This window comes from Pundamilia nyererei, unplaced genomic scaffold (assembly GCF_000239375.1).
Source record: "Pundamilia nyererei isolate P.nyererei 1_Seehausen unplaced genomic scaffold, PunNye1.0 scaffold00042, whole genome shotgun sequence".
Lineage (NCBI taxonomy): Eukaryota > Metazoa > Chordata > Actinopteri > Cichliformes > Cichlidae > Pundamilia > Pundamilia nyererei.
Window position 1 is genome coordinate 3,589,607 of NW_005187443.1, and position 19,147 is coordinate 3,608,753.

Here is a 19,147-nt window from a genome sequence, read left to right on the forward strand (position 1 = left end):
ACCTCTGGTGCAAATTACTGACCTCTGTCATCATTTTAGGTGGGGGAACTTGCACAATCGGTGGCTGACTAAATACTTTTTTGCCCCACTGTACATGATGGAAAGTTTGACATATCAAAAAAGAACTGATACACTTGTGTGGACGTGAATGTAACGGGATGCTTGAATGCAGAAGATTAAACAGGCATGTGTTAAAAACAAGCAGAAGCAGGGCAAATGTCAGTCACATGTGACGTGTTGTTCTCTTCTCTGGAAAGGAACATCTTTTTTTTTGTAAATAGCCTTACTAAACTAGGACAGTTTCATTTTAAGGTTGGGCAATCAAGAAAAACTCACCAGAGAAAACAAACTGACAAAGCAGGTTTAAAGTCCAGTTTGTTCACTGCAGGCATTCAGTTTGATTTGACCACGTATGCATGTGGTATGATTGTCACCCATGCTCAAAACCGTTCTCCAACGCTTCCTCAATAACAAGTTAAGTAATCAAATAAATATGTGAGCAGACGTGTGTCACCACTTCTACAATGTAGTCACAAACTAGAAAAAAGTTATGAATGTAATGCTCTGTATAAGGTTATTGAGGGCTGTGTGAGTGCAACCTAGCAGGGGAATGAGGATGGGGTCAATCATTTAGATTGTGTTAGTATACTTCTGAGCTCCTAATTTCTTTTTAGACCTTCATTATATGTTTGAATTTCTGTTTACTTATAGCCTTAGTCTCATCTATGTTCTTTGTCATGCTGTCTGTGTATTCAGCTTGTTTGCTTGCGTGAGCTCCCCTTTGTGGCTTCACCTGTTGGAAGTCAGCCAAAATAAATGGCTCACCTCTTGTTAATTTTGACTGCCTCCTACATCATGTATTTCAGTGTCTTTAAAAGATTTACAGTCCACAGGGTCTGTGTGATTGTTGCACAATAACTGCAGCCCTTAGTGTACAGTCACCTGTGGATCCCTGAGCACTCAATGCAGAGCAGCACTCCCAGGTTGATAGAAGCCCAGCAGGGAGCCGTTTGGCCACAGTCACTGCACAGCTCATTGCCTGGCAGGCTCTGCACCCGCTGGAGGAGGCTTTCTCCTCCTCCCCGAACTCCCTTATCAGCCCTCTCTCCTCTCTCTCTGGGTTCACTGGCAGAGTCAATGCTGCTGGTGGAGGGTGAGGCAGTCCGGTCCAATCGCTGTGAAGATGGAGTTACAAGTTAGCGATGGAGACTTGATCAAATCTAAGGAAAAATAAAGGCTTGCATTACAGGATTGTGTAAGTGTTATTGTATTGGGTTATGTGTTTGTTTTCACCTCGATGTAATAGTTGTCGGTGATGTCCTTGTAAGCAGAAGCGATGCTTGCCTGGACAGCCTGGATCCATGCCTGCCTCAGCTTCTCAGACTCAGCCTGCAGCATGCAGCTCCTAAAGGTTTATAGAAACTAGTTATAAACATCTTTATCTGTTTAATATTTTAGCTTAAGTCTGTCGCAATCTGAAAAAAATAAAGTTGAGCTTATTCTGGAGTGAAATACACACACTTACTTAGTGGGTGAAACCACCTCAAAGCAGAACCGCCTCTCATTATCTTCACATGGTTTGACTGAGCACAACCTCAAATCCTCAACAACCACTGTCAAAGAATCCTGCCATTGAAAAAGGGGAGTGCCAGAAAAACAAAGCTTAGTGACAGGATCGACAGGAAAGACAAGACACTGGTTGACCTGCTATTATACAAATGGTGGCAAATAGAATTCAGAACTCTAAACTGTGTAGTGGTGACAAAATCCTAGCATAAAGACCCCAAAACGGTAGATTTACATTTACAAAATTAGACTGTACCTTGAGTTTCTTTTGGTAGACCAGCTGGCTGTTTTGTATAGAAAACCACCGCCTGGAGGGGGTTGAAGGTATGAAATCAGATTGTTAGAGTGACAGAGATAGGCTGACTCAAATGCTGAAGTCTACTTTCAGCACTGAACCAATGGAATGAAATCGACTAACTTAGTAGAGCTCAACAAAGCACATTCCTTCTTCAGTTATTCTACATAGAAATCTGAGAGCTCACAGGCAATAAAGTTAGAAAGATGAGCTTTTTACCCCCATCTTGTCACATTAGTGTATTTTCCATATGAACAGGTTATGGCTGATTTGTAAGCTAACCTCGATTCTATTTTGTTATATATCGTAACTTTCCATTTTACCTATTCCAGGTCTTGAATGCATTGCTGGCCCTCTTAAAGAGGTAGCCCTCCATAACCACACCATTGGGTGCATCCACATTGAATTCCAGCTTAGGGTCATCATAGGAAAAATCCTGTGAAGAGAACATATGAAGTAATTATTTGTGTGAAAAAATGAGCGTAAAGTCCACAACAAATGTCTGCGTAACCTTATCGCGGGCTCATACAATAGCCGTGCCTCCTCAATAATCAGTGTCCTCTCTACAACACGATTAGTTTACATTTAAAGAATGTGTCAGGATTTCTCGACCATTCAGCTAAACCTTTTGTACCTATTTGTATATCTAAGATTAGCCAAGAAGGGTCTCTAAAGTCAGATGCCACCTGTTCAGCGAAGTGAAGAACAAAAGCACACAGATTGTGAAATGAGAGCCGAGGCTCAGGTTTGCTTATCTTAGGTGACACTTTGATCTGAGGGAGTACTAAACATATGGCAGACTAGTAGGCACACATACTTTCTACTCAGGGAAACCCTGTAATTTTCCACTTTCCTTTAGCTTTGTTAAAAGCATAAAAGTCTTTTCACTGATTCCTTGCCACAAAGTCACCTCCCATTCACTGAAACGAACGGATTCAGACATAAGATAAGTAGGTGAACTGCCATGTGACACGGAGGTACTATAATAACACAAAATTCTTCAGCAACAATTCTTCCAAAACATGCAGGCCCTAGAAAGCAAAAACATGATGTGATGTGGTACAACAGCTTGGTTCTCCACCGGCCAAACACCTGGAGGTGTTTCCAAGCGATTCAAGAGCCACTTATGCGCAACATTTGCTGGAGAGCAGCAGGCTAGTTGTAAGCTCTCCAACTGGGCGTTTTTGCACCAACTTTACAGAATAAAAGACAGAAGAACATTTGGAGGAACACCCGTGTTGGCATTTCCCTTAACTCCAGTTTTCCCTCATGCAGCTAATTGTTGCATTTTAAACTTTTAAACCTGTTGTCTGTTCACCAATGGAAAAAGGAACACAGCGTACAAGGGTCGAACAGAAGCTCTCATCAAAACTTCAGGTTAAATAAATAAATAAAAGCTCACCAGCGTGTAGCTCAGCATGCCAAGTATCTTCATTTTTATCACATTGACATCCAGCAGCATTACGATGTCGACAGGAAAATAAAAGCTTAAATTCATAAATAAATGATGATAAAGGAGACAAATGTGCTCCTCACGCGAGTCCAGACACACACTGTCAAAGAGGAACAGCGACACGCTCGTGCCGCTCCTCCGGCCGCGTGGACCCGGCGCGGGCGCACATTAGCATACAGCTGTCACCGTGTCCTCGCGCCCCGCGGGGATGACCCCTGCAGCGCCTGCTGAAGATCAAACGTTTCATTTTCCTGCTGCATGTGAGGCCCTAAACGTAGCCATACCTCATCCCCGCCCCACCCGCGATTTAAGGCTGCCCTTTCAGCGTCTTCTGTGGGAGTCAGTTTTCCATCTGTCTGCAGCTCTAAAACTTTTTCCTGCTTAATCAAGCTGACATTATTGCTCCCCAAACACCAGCCCGGAGCACCCTCTTCCCACCTTAAATCAGCCGGGACCGCGCAAGAATGCAGCGACTAGCCCAAAGGCGCTGGAGGCTGCATAGCGCCACTGAGCCAAACTGCCCTATTAAGTCACTGTGAGCCCCGCAGCTGAATTCTACTGATACGCTTCAATTATAAGTTACACTAATTGATACAATTTAGTAATGAAAAACTTAAACATACATAAGCTTCTGCTGCTGGGGGCTTCCCATGATGCACTTGGTCACTCTGTCTTTTAACTACAGCATTTAATCATTAGCAATTCTTAAACTCTGACTCTCCAGTAGTTTGCCTTTTGTGCTGCCTCCCTCTGTGCTCTTCTCTTTCCTCTCACACCCAACCAGTCCCTGCTCCTGTGGTTCCATCAGTGGTTTCTTCCTGCTAAAAGGGAGCTTTTCCTTCCCAAGGTTGCCAAGTACTTGCTCATGGGGAATGTGTGATTGTTCTTTATAATATTTTAGGGTTTTTACCTTACAGTATAATCTGAATTGAATCACTGATAAGTTATTGCAGTGCAAGCTCAGTTTTATTATTACATTCACAGTAGTTTAGTGATTCTGCAGCAATTGTGGCACCCAGCATGACTTAGGAGGACACTGAGCCCATGGGCCTGTGCTGGTCAGACTTTGTATGTTACTCCACGTGTCTCTTTGAAGACTAAAAAGAGCTCATTCATCAGCTTTTGCATTTAGTTTTAAATCATAAAACAACAGGAAATGTGCTGAGGATAATGGGTAATGCAAGAATGTAGCGCACAAGAAGCCCAAAGACGCATCGAGCTGCATAATGGCACTGAGTCAAACAGTGGGCCCAAAACATATCAGTGAGGCTGTATGAGACATGTTGAACCAGTTCCATATGTATATGTATATTACAAATACAAGTATTTGCATATAGTGAATTCCAGGTAAAGCCCTTTAATAAGGCACCCACTGAAGTGGAACGGCACCTGTCTAACAACAATTCCTACAAAGAAGTTTTTACTTTTTTTTTTAAAGGTGCCAAGCCTGAGCAGTCGCTATACAAACTGAAGATGTGCAATAACAATAACAACACAGCTCTTTTCCCCCTAAAAGCACCTTTTGTTTGGAAGCACTGCAGCTGTCACAAGTCACAAGTGTTACGAGTCAAAAGGAAGCCCTTAATTCTAACACACAGAATAATGCGTAGCTTTATACAAATATTTATGCCCCCTCCTGTCTTACAACCTTCAATTAGCCAGGACTGTTCAAGAATGCAGTGCACAAGTAGCTTAAAGGAACAGGAGGCTGCATAACAAAAGAGACCCTGAACATGCAATTTTGGCAACATACCAGTAAGGCTGTGTAAGACATGTTGAAACATTTCCATACATTTGGAGGTAAACTGCATGTGATAATTTGCATATAGTGAATAACATTCCAGGCAATTGTCTTCATGTAATAACACATCACACCACAGACACGCAACGCACACTGAGCTGAAACAACACCTGTGTAACGCAGCTCCTACAGAAAAGTACTGCTTTTACAGGTGCCCAGCCTGAGCAGTCACTAGATAAACGAAGTCTGAAGATATGTTTTTTTTAACTGCCTTTTCTGTCAGGAAGGTCGTGAGCCTGTTTGGGACCATCAACCACAGGGACACCTCGGCAGTTGTCACCAGTCAGCAGAAAATTATTACGAAAAAATACCTCATCCTAATACGCTGCAAGCAAACATGCGTTACAAATGGATATAGTTTGGGCAATTTATTGATAAAGGCGGTTAAGGAAATGTTTAGTAAACACCCTAGTTTTTTTCTGGTGTTTTTGCGTTTGCTTGATTTAAAAATGTTGTACAGTTAAAAGTGGTGACAATGAAGGAGGAGAGAGTTGAGGCCCTGGTTCCCCAGGGAGCCACAATGATGTTCTGCACACACACAAAAAAGAGCTGCTGTGAAAGAAAAGCACGAGGGAGCGTGTGATCTGTGCAGGAGGACGGGCTGAGATGGGGAGGGAGCCGCCGGGGCAATCAAAGGAAGCACGAGGTAATGAAGAAGAACCCACTGTGTCAGTATGCAATGGCTAAAATGGTCTCTCACTCATCACCTGATTACTGTTTCTGCTTCATCCTAATGCCAACAATGCCCCTTTCACATAACCCCACACTAATATATTTATCTGTGCTCATCCCTTATTAACTTCTCTGCAAATAAAGCAGGCAGGCTTAACTACTTCCATGAATCGGTCTTATTTTTACCCTGAGTGCTGAAGTTACTGTTAATAATTCACAGCTTCTGCCGTCTCATAGCGCCCCTTCCCACACTACTACATTTGCATATGGAAGGAATATCAGAAACAACAGACGTCAGTGTTCAGTGGGGAAAAATAAATTGAAATGGCTCGTGGCAGTGTTTTCTCTTTAAATTCTTGATGCAGTGATGCTTTTTCTGTCTTCGTGTAACTACAGGTTTTTTTCTTGATAAACGCACTTCCTGAGAAAGACCAGACATCTGATTTGAAAGAGCTTTGAGTTTTTCCCTCTTTGAGAGAGACGGCCTCCGTCATCTGTCTCGCCCTGCTGTCTGGATCTTTCACTTTTTTTCTCTCTTCATCTTTTTGTAATCTTTTTCCATTGCTTGCCTTCACATTCAAGACCCGGCTGTGCATCTTAATGCCATCTGTTGACTTTGGCTGTAAGCTGGCAGTTGTAACTTTTGGTTTTCTGACCTGTCAGAATGAGGATTGGTTCTGCAAAGACACCAAAAAGGCAGAGCTGGCTCCAAAAAACAATGCTGGCACTGTGTTGGTGATAGACAGATGTTTGATCATCAGATCATCACCACTTCGCTTCGATATTTTTACACACAGACTGTAATGATTTATTTAACAATTGAATATAATAATCTGTGTTGTTTTGGTGACTTATTTTAGAGTCTTACACTCTTATAAAAACAGTTTAAGAGGAAGTCTGTGCTAGAAATTTCAAGAAGGGCACATCGGTGTGACACGCGTCAGCGCCTTCAGACAAATACTGACGTTAACGTCTCTCCCACGCAAACACAGTCTCGCTTTATGCTTACAAAAAGGCACACTGATTTATGCATCAGTCGAGCTGGTGAAACAACTACTACCACTGCTACACATACACAATGACTGGTAGACAAAGATCTTCTGGGGCAGGAAAATTTACAGGTTTTCAGGAAAGTGAGATTACTTTCATTTTATTTTTAATTTCCAGACAATGTGCCCTTGAGAGCTAGAGTACAAACTTCAAGGATCAGCTGAAAACCTATACCAGTCGACACAAGAAACCTGACACCTAGAGCCAAACAGGCCCGGTCAAAATACGGGCTAACAATTGCAAAGCAGGTCTGTGTTTCTTGAACCGTCCATTACTACAATGTTCCACACATTTTTTTCTTTTAAAACCCAAAAAAAAAAAAAAATTAACATATATGTGGTTCATTTTAACCAGTAAGCCAAGGTTAAGGTACAGACGAGAGAAAAAAAACAAAAAACAAACTCACCTGCATCAGAGTCTGTGAGGAAGAGGCCAAGCAAGGACACAGCGAAGAGAGAGAGTGAGAGAGGGGGAAGAAATGCATTAGAGGAGGAACATGACTGCGTTAATTTCACCAGAACAAACTAAATAAGAATAAATATGTGCAACTGATGAGTGTCACAAGCGGGCGACATCAGAGAGCTCCTGAGAAATACACATAAAACAGCTGTTCTTGATCTACTACAGCATGTTACACGTGAAGCGTTATTTTTCTAAAACCATCAGAAATGAAGCCCAGTGGCACAATTCAATGCACGTTTTATGGATTAAAAAGGACGAGTTGCTGAAAGGTCATTAATCCATGCACAAAGCTGTTCGTCGAGTCTGGCAGGATGCCTTCCCTGGGCAACTAAATTGACCGGAGGGAAGGGCCTCTGGCAGAAAAACAGGCATGCTTTTGGCATTTCTTCTGGCAACAGATGGATGATTTTTTTATGCATCTGTGCATGTGTGTGGCTACTGGGGGGTGGGGATGGTTAAAGAGTTGCTTTTCTTCCAGCGGAGTGAGCCGTGCATGTTTAGGGGACTTGTTCTTACTGTAATCCTGAACGCAAAACGCAGAATGCCGTCTATCAGTGTCTCGCAAACCTTAGACAGTAAACAGGACAGTGGCATTTACTAAACAAACATAAATAGTTCAAGGCTTTGTTTTCCTCATGAAGGCATCTGTGGTCTCTGTAAGATCTGTTTCGCTTTGTTATTTTAATGCTGCCAGTTACATACCACTTTTCACTCCGGTGTTTTATTGAACTTCTACTGAATTAGGAGGTGACTGTCATGCTAAAAAAGAAATTCCTTTCAGCAACCTTTAAGGAAACATATCTAACATTCTGGTCAGCATAGACAATATCTGATGAGCACTTCAGATTTCACTATCAGTGCAAGTCCTGCTATGCTGCTACAGGAGAATCTGCACAGACCTGTGCAGTGGCTGCAAAAAGAGAAGCTGGAAATAGTCGTGAAAAGGCTAAGCTTTAGTATTTATGAAAACACAGATGATGTAGAGTCTCCACGCATTCTGTTTATTTTGTATTCTGATCTATTAGCATCATTACGAATGATCTCTCTCCAGTAGTTTGTTTCTTGTCTCATCACCCTCAAGCGGTCTCGGTGGATGGCTGCTTGTCCCTGAGTCGGTGTATCTAACATCCCTGTGCTGGTGTTGATCCTATTTCATCATAATGATGCTGGCTCAGGATCAACAGTGCAGCTGACCAATCATATGACAGGCTGCTGTAACATGTTTTTCAAATGGAGATGGCAACTGATGATAACTGGTGGAGGGAAAAGTAAGCATAAGAAGTGGACGGTAAGGTTGCCCTAGTTTTCCTTGGAAGAAAACGACACAGGGATGAACTGTTATGGCAATGTGGGCTCAAAGATAAGAGCTGTGATGGTGTCTCACTCTCTGCTGGATGAGGGCGTGTTTGTGCTCCAGCTCCCTCTTCTCCACAGCCGAGTCAATGACCAGCTGATCTAGCTGCATAGAAGACAAGATCACATATGCAGCAGGAGCAGTGAGTGAAAAAGAAAATATGTTTGTAAAATTAAAGGACAATGAAACTAGAAATCACATGGTATGGTTTCGTTATTATGTTTTGGGTTTGCTTGTTTTGTTTACCTGTGCAGCCAGTTTTTTCATATAGGGGTCAATCTCATCCAAGATGTTAAAGCCTTGTTGGAACAAAGTATACTGGGCTCGCATGAATGACAGCATCTGTAGCAGACAAAGGAAGTCAAATGACAAAGTTAAAACACACTGCACAGGTATACATATATGCTGTATATGTATAATTATGTGACGATACAGATGGATCCGAGTCACTCACTGCATCCAGGATTTCAAACTTCTTCTTGGCTTGAAGCACATTAATCTGCCAGAAACGAAGAGAAAAAGAAAATTCTACATTTTAGACTTCATGTTTGAGACGTACAGGAGAGATCTGAGAGCAGATCAAGAGTCTGTGCATGGGTTCAACAGAAGTTGACTCACAGTGCCACCTATTGGAAAACACTAGTAATAACAAGTAGAGTCTATGTTCTGTGTGCCTCACCTGTAGCACATAGTCCAGGGCCAGGTGCCGAAAAGCTTTGCGGCTGAGGATGAGAGCCTGCGTCGCCTCCTCCGCCTCATGCACCTTGTTCCTGGGTGCCTGCGCGTTCTTCACCTGCGCCAGCTCCATGTCCTCACGCACTCGATCAAACTGCTTCTTGGTATCCTTGAACTTCCGTATATCCCTGGTACAAGCACCATGAAGCACAAAGGTAAGAATTCACAGATTTTTAGCCAAATCAGAAACGGTGAGATCGAAATTCTTAATTTCTGTTATTATTGGGAGATTTCTGCATGTGAGTACAAAAATGCACACTTAACACAACAATTAGGGGACTAGATAGAAATCTTAAAACATGAAGTTACTTATAAAAACAGACATCTAGTCTTCATATAGCTAGTGGTTTAACATCTTGTTCACTTGTCCTCACCTCTCTTAAGTGCTTAAATCTACTCAAATGTGATGTGATACTCACTCTTTAATGAAGGTGTGAAGCTGCTGTTTGATGGACCTCTGAGCCTGGTCAAACAAAATCTGCGAGCAGATGGAAGGAAGAGATATCATGTGAGATACAGTGCACAGCAGTTAAAGAGCAAGCAATGAATACATCTGAAAATCTGTAGTTCTCCGATCTGGGCACAAGATGGCATTATGATCCCTTTCATGTGACTACTTTAACGGCTTCAGCCACAAGCAGAGAGGAGCTGAAGGAAATGAGAAAAGCGAGCACACACGTGAACACACTCAGCTACCGCCTCAGTAGATTTTTAGCAATATTTGAGCCCACATTTTACTTCCTGTTAAGTATGGGATTCCATTTCCTGACTGTCTCATCCTCTCTTTCCTCCACTTCTCATGCATTTTAACCAACTCTTCTCTCCACTATAGGAAGTGAGTTTGTTTCCATTTTTATATTCCAGCCACTGCTGTTGATATTATCCTAGACTATATTAAGGAAACCGTGTGCCTTGTTGATTTATCTTTGTGCAACACACGTGCACACAAGCTCACGCAGACGCAGAGACTTACAGTAATTGCTTTATAATCACGCGCATGCGGACAGTGTACACAACAATCACTTTTGGTATCCTATGGATTAAACTTTCTATAGCAATCCCTAGTTTGCAAGCATACACATTGAGGATTATGGGCTTAGTGTACATGTAAGCCTCCGACCACATGACATCTCTGCAGGGCCTGATAACACACGGCGGATGAGACTCCGATTTTTTGCTTGAGGTGGCTTGTCATTCTGCAAATGTAGAGCACGCTCAGTGTGGAAATTTGAAGTGGACAACGTCAAGCAATAGAATGATTTATTCCTTCATAAGCATGTATGAACTTCCCACAGAGCCTGTCTTTTAAGTATTGTGCAATGGATTCTTAAAATAAGGAGGAAAGACTTTGCAACTCCTCCCATGTCTCCTTTCACTGGAAACACTTCAATCAATGTACATCTGATAGAAACTAATCCAAATGTTCCACTCAGGCCTGCACTTGATTATAATGCCTTGGGCTCGACCCAGCCCAACCTACATGATGTCAGCACTCAATTTCCTCATGCAATTCTCTTGAAATTCAAAGATCCTCCGTGTCTCCGAGCCCCATCAGCCTCTTGTACCTGGGATGGAAAGCCAAAGCTCTTTTTTGCTTGTGGCCAAATAAGAACAGTGATCATCAACAGAAATATATCACAGTATAGAAAATCGCACAATGCTGTCAACAGGTACTCAAACGACAATATTAAAAAAAAAGAAATCTGCTCAGTTTCACTTTTTTTAAGCTTCCTTATCTGTTGCTGAGACTGATCCATGTTTGAATGTAAACACATTTGCTTATATAATTTACTGAGAGATCCGTTTTTCTTTTGAATGCCCTTGTTTATGCTCGACAGCTGAAAAGCCTTAGAAACAGGCACTGATTGGTTAAGTAAAGACACTAAGGCTGCTTTTTATTAGGCTAACACATCTCCTTCATTCTCTTTCTCATATCTCTTCCTCACATCATCCTCATCATGATGGATGTGTAAGGCTGCTGGTCCTCTTCTCATATTTCAGGGAACTGAAGCTTCTCCATGAGGGTGACGGCACAGCAAACCGTGGGAATATGTTAGTAGATAAGATGCAGGCAAGTGTGAGTTAGCAAAGGAATTCATCCTTTATTTTTTCCTTCCCTTGTTTATTCACAAAATCTGCTAAACAAACACTCTTTAGAAGGGTGAATGAAGGGAAAGCAAGAAAAAAGGCGTCACAGAGGATGCATTGAGATGGTGTGAAAGGGCAGCGGAAAAGAAACAGCGTTCATAAAATTGGTGCTCTATGTAATATAAGCAAGGACTGCAGACATTACATAACTTGTAATGGATAGAAAGGAAAAGAGTACACCGCGTCTATAAAAAAAAATAGGAAATTATTGGTCTGATGTGGCTAATGGATCCTATGTAATAAGCAGAGATTTGATTTGATTTGACTTTAAAAAGGTGAAGTTGGAGATCATAACGGAACCATGCAACTGAAGAAGATTTATCTAAGAGATAACTCACACTCTGTGGAATAAAAAACAGAAAGCTTCAGATCTGTTACATTTGTGTCTCTTTGTCACTTCCTTTTTTATTCTGTGTTTATTTTCTTCCCCCACTTCCCTTCATTGTCAATACTCTCCTTTGTTCCTAATTTTGTCACGCATGCGTGCATAATGCATAAACATGGACTTGAGTGAGCATCTCAGAATATTACACACTGTCTTATATTGTCATGTCCTAATGATTACTGCTGATTACTTTAAAGTGCTGTAATATCTCTTTCTGCCTTGGGCTTTTTAAACCTGCATCATCATCTCAGCAGTGTGAGAAACCTTTCATAGAGTGAGAAATTTCGAGATCACACTTAGTCATGAGGAGAAATCACTCTGGAGTCATGTGGGGAAAACCTGTGAGCGTGTGAGTGTGCATGTGTGTGTTTATGCATTAACCTGCAATACACATCTGGTCCAGCATGTGGTTTGAATCAGACACACACATGATCACTGGCCAGTGTGGACAGATTCAAAGTCATTGAGTGATTTCACAGTTGAAGTGTTGTGTGTGTGTAAGAGTTGTGCATGCCTGAAAGATGTTAATATGTCAGAAGACCTGGGCTGTACCTCAACCTCTCACCTGTGGCTACAACATACAGTGTGTCTGTGCGCGTGTGTGTGAAGATGTGTCTTACCGTGTGGTAATTGACCATCTCTTGGAGGCTTTCGCCACACTTTTCAAGGCATTCCTGTGATGTAGAGTGCACAGTGTAAGCATGGATTTCCATATGAACGTCAAAATCTTTCTCACATAACAACTTATCTATACATGAGTACACATTACACAGGAAACAGAGACCAAATGCCTTCCTAAAAAACTATAAAGTCAGTTTCAGGTCTATATGCTTGCAGGCATGTAAAGTTTTAGTGTAAACGTCTCCTGTTCAAATCAGGTCACCTCTTCCATGCACACAACAACTGGAGGAATGCATGCAGGAATGTCCAAGTCAAAGACAGAGGAGAAGTCAGTTGCTAAGAAGCTGGCACTCAAATATTACTCAGTGAATCTGAACTCCGTGTTGAAGATATCCTTGCTTCTACTCACCGATATCATCTCCTCTTTCTTGCACTGCTGGGACAGGTCTCTGATGCCGTTAACAAAGAGCTTGTTAGCGCTGACATAGGCCCTGCCGGCCTCGATCATCCCGCTGCATAGCTTCACCAACTAATGGGAGGTGTAAAAACATCACTTTAATGCCCCCAAAACAAGAACACTTTCTATTTAAAGACTTTTTATACAATGAGATGTGAGGATATTAATAGTCAAAATGATGACGTAAATCAAACAAAGCCTATAAGAATCTTTTGCTCACATGCTGAATGCGAGAGGACGCTCAAATTTGGAATAATATTAATTTTGGAGGCCAGCGCAGGCCTTACTGAAGCTGCTGTGTCAGGAATCCAACTGAGAAGCATGTATTTATTAAGAAAGTAACTAAATGAGCAAATGAAAAGATGGAAATGAAGAAGATGATCAAAGGCCACTGACTGTATTGCATAACTATGATTAAAGCGGCGTCCCAAATCCCACACACCAACTTACTCACAACTTGGTACATAATAAATAGAGGAAATTTCAAACACTTGCTAATTAGCTCTGTGTTGTGCAACTCTACTGACAGATGCAAGGTTGCGTGACTGCAATATTTTCCAAAAGTAGAGTGCAAGCTCTTGCAAAACACACTTGATGGCACTACACAGCATGAAGAGGTCATCATGGCATTCTGAGGTGCCTCAAGGAAAAAAATTGTTAATGTTTATTTATGGCTGGATCACCTTTTTGCTAAGCATTATGACAGAATTGGAAACAATTTAAATCTACTGCTGAAAAAAATAAGAAATAAACATTTTCCTGTGAAATATCTGAAATATACATTGTTGCAAAAAAAAAGCTTAATGCAAGCAATATAAAGACAGATGCAATTAGCAAACTTACTGCTCGTTAATGTTTTTACGGATGTTTTTACTAAAGTTTAAGTTGGCGCTAGAAGGGGAATCTCCAAAGACAAATGCATTCAAGTACCAAATTTCATAGAAATGTGACTAACCTCAGAGCCAAGGCACTAGCGTTGATACAACCTTGATAAGCAGACTTTAGGTATTAAAAAGCTTTGGGAGTCGATACACAACATTGAGAATTAAATAATATAGTATATTGTATAATATAGTATGCAGCCAAAGTCATGTCAGGGTAAACTGAAATTCTAAACAAAATGTAAATTAACAAGCGCAGACAGTAGAATGCCACATCATGACTTTCACTGTGACTGCTTTCCCGTTTTGCAAGTAATATGATAAGGTGCAGAAAGTTACACTGTCATTACCAATGCACTTATGCCGAAACACAACATGTGTGTGTTTGTGTCTGCTGGAAAGGGGTGGGGTTGGGGGTTGCTTAAGAGAGAGTGTAGTAAACCTTTAATTATCACATTTGGTGCAAGCGTTCCCAAGGTTGTCTGTATGTGACTGTGGTTTACTGGGTGGCTGACAGTAAGGGCTGCAGCCGCGTGAACGCTGCTAAAACGGGCTGCTGGGATCAAAAGCATCACTTGCCAAATGTTCACACTCATGTTCACACAGTATGTTTTCTAAGATGCATAATGCAGTCCAAATTTTAACAGCATTTTTAGGAATCTATAGAAACTCCAAACCTGCTCCTCCCAGGCTGGTCTGACAACATATATGTCAACAAATTGGTTGATGTAGGGAATGTGATCTCATTGAGTGCAGGCCTGAACCCCCCAGGGGTCTGAGAATGGCCATTAGAGGGACAAGCTGTGTGTCTGGATATAATAAATGAATTGGAGCCAAAATGCCACATCTGGTGCCACACGACAGACCTTGCTGTGTTAATTGACCGAAACAATAACAGTATATTTGCAGCGTAACTGCAGAATCGCTGAGCAATGAGGTGAAGAATGTGAATTGTAATATTTTAACTAATTAGAAATGTTTCTGAGTACTGTTAGTGTTCTCTCAATAACAGCAACATTTCAGTATTCCAGTTAGCCGACGGACAGCACTAAATGTTTTCACACTTGTCAGAGAGATTCAGCTTTCATCAGTCATGTCCGTGTCCTTGCCTGAAAGCCTTTGCTGTCATCACAGATAGCTTCAGGGCAGGTGGAGGACTCCTGCTGAACAGAACAAACCTCCCTGGTGGAAATATATCTCCTCTGACGCTTTTCAGTTTTCAGTGAGGCTGAACTGGAGTTCAGAGTTCATAAGGTCCTGCATTATCAGTTGGTGGCAGGAATGTTTATATGTGTAGAGAGCAAGGGGCTCTATTCACATTACTCCTTAATGATGAACTTTAATATTAAGTAAGTCAAAACCATCTAAATAATAACTTTATTATTTAAACAAACTTAGGTGTTCACACTGAGGTTTGTTAATCCACATTTCATTATGTCTGCAGGCTGTTTGATGTTTGAAGAACTGTCTCAGATTCACCTTCAGAGAGAAGAAGAAAGAAGCTGCAGTAGCACTATCTCCCACTCTAAAATCTCTTTGACTTCCACGTCTATTAGTTTATCTGAAGAAGCCTTTCAGCTCACTTCCTCAAGACAGTCATCCGGTCCATCCAGAGTTATCTCTGTAGCTAATTAGGTTTGATACAGCTATAAAATTTATTCCAGTCGTTCCATTTGCCTTTAAACCTTTAACCTCTCACTAATACCATAGAGAACAGAGCCTGATCACAGTGATGCTGATGCGAATGCCTACACTTATGGAGTTACCTTAAGCTTCTTTTTCTAAATTATTCTGTTATATACTATGTGGAGAAAAGTACTGGGCCACATACAGGAGCTGATACCTGTTTGGTATTAACATCAGTGTTTGTGCTGATGTTGATGCCAGAGGAGGTTTGAACTCTGCAGATCTTGAGTCAAAAGAGAGCTGGCAACTTTTATGCCTCACACTCGGTGGCCCTACCCTGTAAGTTGATGTGTTCTGCCACTTTTTTGAGTGTCTGTCATCCCTAAAGAGATCAACTTTGCAAGTAATACCACTTACAGCTGATTGTGGAATATCAAGGAGGGAAAATACTTGACTTGTTCCAGTAGTTGCCTCCTATTACAGTACCACACTCAAATACAGTGAACGTCCCATTCTTTCATTGGCTAGCTGATTGATTTTAGACACATGTGGCAATAGAACCGAAAACATCTGAATTCAGAGATTAAGAGGTGCAGCCCAGTACTTTTGTCCAAATAGTGTATGTTTGCTGGGCTCATTCTGGCAAACAAATATAGCTACCTGACTGATAGTACTATGAAATGCTGCATGAGTATGAACTGTAATATATGTATAAAATAAATATACCTCCTAGTTTTGGTCTCTACGGCAGCTTTAAAATTAACACCTCCTGTGTTCAGGCAAATTGCACTTCAGGGCAGAGTGATCCATCCATTTTCTTCTGCTTGACCAATTCATAGTCACAGGGGGACTGGAGCCCATCTTTGTGGGCACCCTGTGACACGCTCACATTCACACCTACAGCTAATTTAGAATCTCCAGTTAACTTAATCCAAGCACGTCTTTGGTATGTGGGGAGAAGTCAGAGTACCCGGCGAGTACCCAGGCAGACATGGAGACAACATGCAAAATCCAAACAGAAAGGCCCCCGCCAGCGGGAGGATTCAAACCCAGGACCTTCTTGTTGTCAGGCATAAGCAACAAATGAGATGGAATAAAGTAAAGTGCTTTAATTCATGTCTCATAAATTGTTGTATAAAAAAAAAGGAAAATTCAGCGCACACTAATGTAATAAACTGCACTATGTGAGCCTTTTCTACTACTTGCAACCTCGCTGGCATTAATCAGTCTTTTCTCCCTGTAAACGGGCAGCCTCTTGTTCGGTGCATGAACCCACTGCATTTAATTAACTGTCTGCAGCGTTTTCATTATTTAAATAGCTCTGACATTTAAATAACAAGTGTGTGAACTGCAGACATGCAGAGCGAGAAAGACAGCGATACAGAAAACTGATTACAGCGTAGACTCTAAAGTACTACTCATAGAAAACCTCCCCATCTGGTGGCGTTTAGCATTCAAACAAAGCCAATGAATTCCACTAATGCCCTGTTTAAAGTGTTCTAACCACTGAAAGAAATGGACACGTGATTTTTTTCCCTTATGGATCAGCTGACTTTATCTTTTAATGAGAAGCACAGTCCACATGTTAGAAGGATTCATACCTTATCGAGCTTCGCTTCAATTTCTACCACATCTGTCTCCACATCATCAATTCCAGCCCTGTAGAGAGAACACAAAGTCAGGCGGTTACTCAGAAATGATTTTCACTAATGCCATTTCTGAGAAAAGGAGCCACAGCTTAACCTAAAAACAAATATTACAGCCACAATCGGATGATTTAAACTCTTGTTTCAGAGAGATTCTTGGATTAGCGGTAAGCCACATTATCAGAGTGAATAATAAGAAAAAACCCCCAAAAAACAGATATATCGGTGAAAAGTTTAAACTGGCTGTGGCTCTAAAAGAAAACACCTAAAAGAAACAGAACAGAGGAAGGTCAGATGTGAAGACATGGCTTAAAAATCACAGTGTAAAGCTGTACCATGCTGCAATCGGTCACCATATATCAGTCTCACACACTTAAACATTAATCCTGATAATCAGATTGACAAAGGCATCACTCTGGAAGATTAGTAACCACTGCTGAGCTGTAAAATCAATGAAAAAAGCCAAACTAAATCAATGTAAGATCACATATCGGCCCGCACTTAAGTATGAAAGAGGTGAGGTGATAAAAGAGGCAGCAACAATACAGAGGAGCTTATATTTGGTACCAGCATTTTAGAATTACATGGTATTGGCCCAGATTTATAGGATAATATTTTTCAATTAATACTTTTAATCTCATTTTCCCATGTTCAGTCTTCAAAGATCATCAGGAGCATTTGCGCAGAAGCCAGCGTCCCACCCATCACGTGCTGAAACCATAAATCACAGGAGATGATGACCTCATCATATAATCTCAACCCCACCCGCTCCTTCAACCCTTTTACACCCTGCAGCTGGTTTTATACGTCACAGAAGAGGGGAAAAAGCACCAGCAGCTGCCCAGCTAGTTAATGTGATTAAAGTTTAGGCTTGCTCATGTGTATTGTACAAGGGATGAAACGCAGTGGGAGGGACAGGACGAGACGGTTTAGTCAGTTAGCAGCTGATCCAGAAAAAAAGCAATCCCAGGATTACTTTCTGGGAATATGCTGGTCCTGAAAGTTCCAAAAAAGCCACGAGCTGCCGATTCTTGACTTGCATCTGTCTTCCACTTGCCCATTTCTTTTTCTCTCACCCACAACCCATTCTGTTTAGACAGACTGAATTTTTCTCTACCACAACATCACACTGACAGAGCATGTGTGCATGTGTGTGGTCTGCAAGATGGCAGGTATTTATCGTTTCACAGAGAGAGCGATGAAAAAAAGGTGTTAGCACAGATCGTTCATTAAGCTGACTTTGTAATTTGTTGCATGTGCTCAGGAATGGGTCAATTTCTGCTTTTTTGTCTTCCAAGCTGTGTGTTTATCCAACAGTATCATCTTCTCAATTAAGTCACTCTGTACTGAACACCACCAATGTCAAGCAGCTGTTCAGTTTAGAGGATAAGCTCATTACAAGGGTGTTGTGTCTCTGGTGGCGTGCAGCCTAATAAACATTGACTGGCATTTGATTCAAGGGTGACTCAGATGACGTATAATACAGGGGCAGCAGTCGATATGCTATTGATCAAAGCTTTCGAGTTCAGCACAACATCACTTGTGTGTGGCGGGACCGTTGTTTTATGTTACAGGTTTGATGCATGTAGAGGTTTTTGCAGCATGCATTTGGCATGGATGTTTTCTGCATCGATACACATGCCTGTAGGGTTATAATGGTGACGCGCTGAAAATCAGTTCACTGAGAAAGTTGTCAGCTCTGTGAAGGTTAAGTAAATAAACAGCATTAACAAGCCAATTATGTGTGTATGCAAGAGACAGAGAGCAAACATGTGTGTGTGTTAATGTAGGTTTGTCCTTATTTTTCACTTTACCACAAGGGATTGTAGTGGAATCAAGTAAGACAGACTTCCATGGACGATTATGGGTAATCCTGCAATGGTGGATGCCTGCATGTTTATGACAGGAAGAACAGACTGATGAAATGTAATGTATAATAATTTTTTTTAAAAGAATAAATAAATTTTATATATATACATATATACACATATACAT

At 41.4% G+C, this 19,147-nt stretch overlaps 1 protein-coding gene across 3 annotated transcripts in view; it reads right to left on the reverse strand.

Annotated features, from left to right (window-relative positions):
• Window positions 1–19,147, reverse strand: part of LOC102203912 (arf-GAP with coiled-coil, ANK repeat and PH domain-containing protein 3-like) — a 55,279-nt gene that overhangs the window by 11,970 nt on the left and 24,162 nt on the right. For all 3 annotated transcript variants that reach the window (XM_005731364.1, XM_013910377.1, XM_013910378.1), the window contains exons 2-15: window positions 17,108–17,165; window positions 12,952–13,071; window positions 12,542–12,595; window positions 9,808–9,866; window positions 9,333–9,516; window positions 9,108–9,152; window positions 8,900–8,995; window positions 8,684–8,758; window positions 7,244–7,255; window positions 2,185–2,297; window positions 1,823–1,874; window positions 1,526–1,626; window positions 1,294–1,405; window positions 943–1,175 (exon numbers count right to left, since the gene is read on the reverse strand). In XM_005731364.1, coding sequence (XP_005731421.1) covers window positions 943–1,175; window positions 1,294–1,405; window positions 1,526–1,626; window positions 1,823–1,874; window positions 2,185–2,297; window positions 7,244–7,255; window positions 8,684–8,758; window positions 8,900–8,995; window positions 9,108–9,152; window positions 9,333–9,516; window positions 9,808–9,866; window positions 12,542–12,595; window positions 12,952–13,071; window positions 17,108–17,165 — 1,314 coding nt within the window. The remainder of the gene's footprint in view (window positions 1–942; window positions 1,176–1,293; window positions 1,406–1,525; window positions 1,627–1,822; window positions 1,875–2,184; window positions 2,298–7,243; window positions 7,256–8,683; window positions 8,759–8,899; window positions 8,996–9,107; window positions 9,153–9,332; window positions 9,517–9,807; window positions 9,867–12,541; window positions 12,596–12,951; window positions 13,072–17,107; window positions 17,166–19,147) is intronic.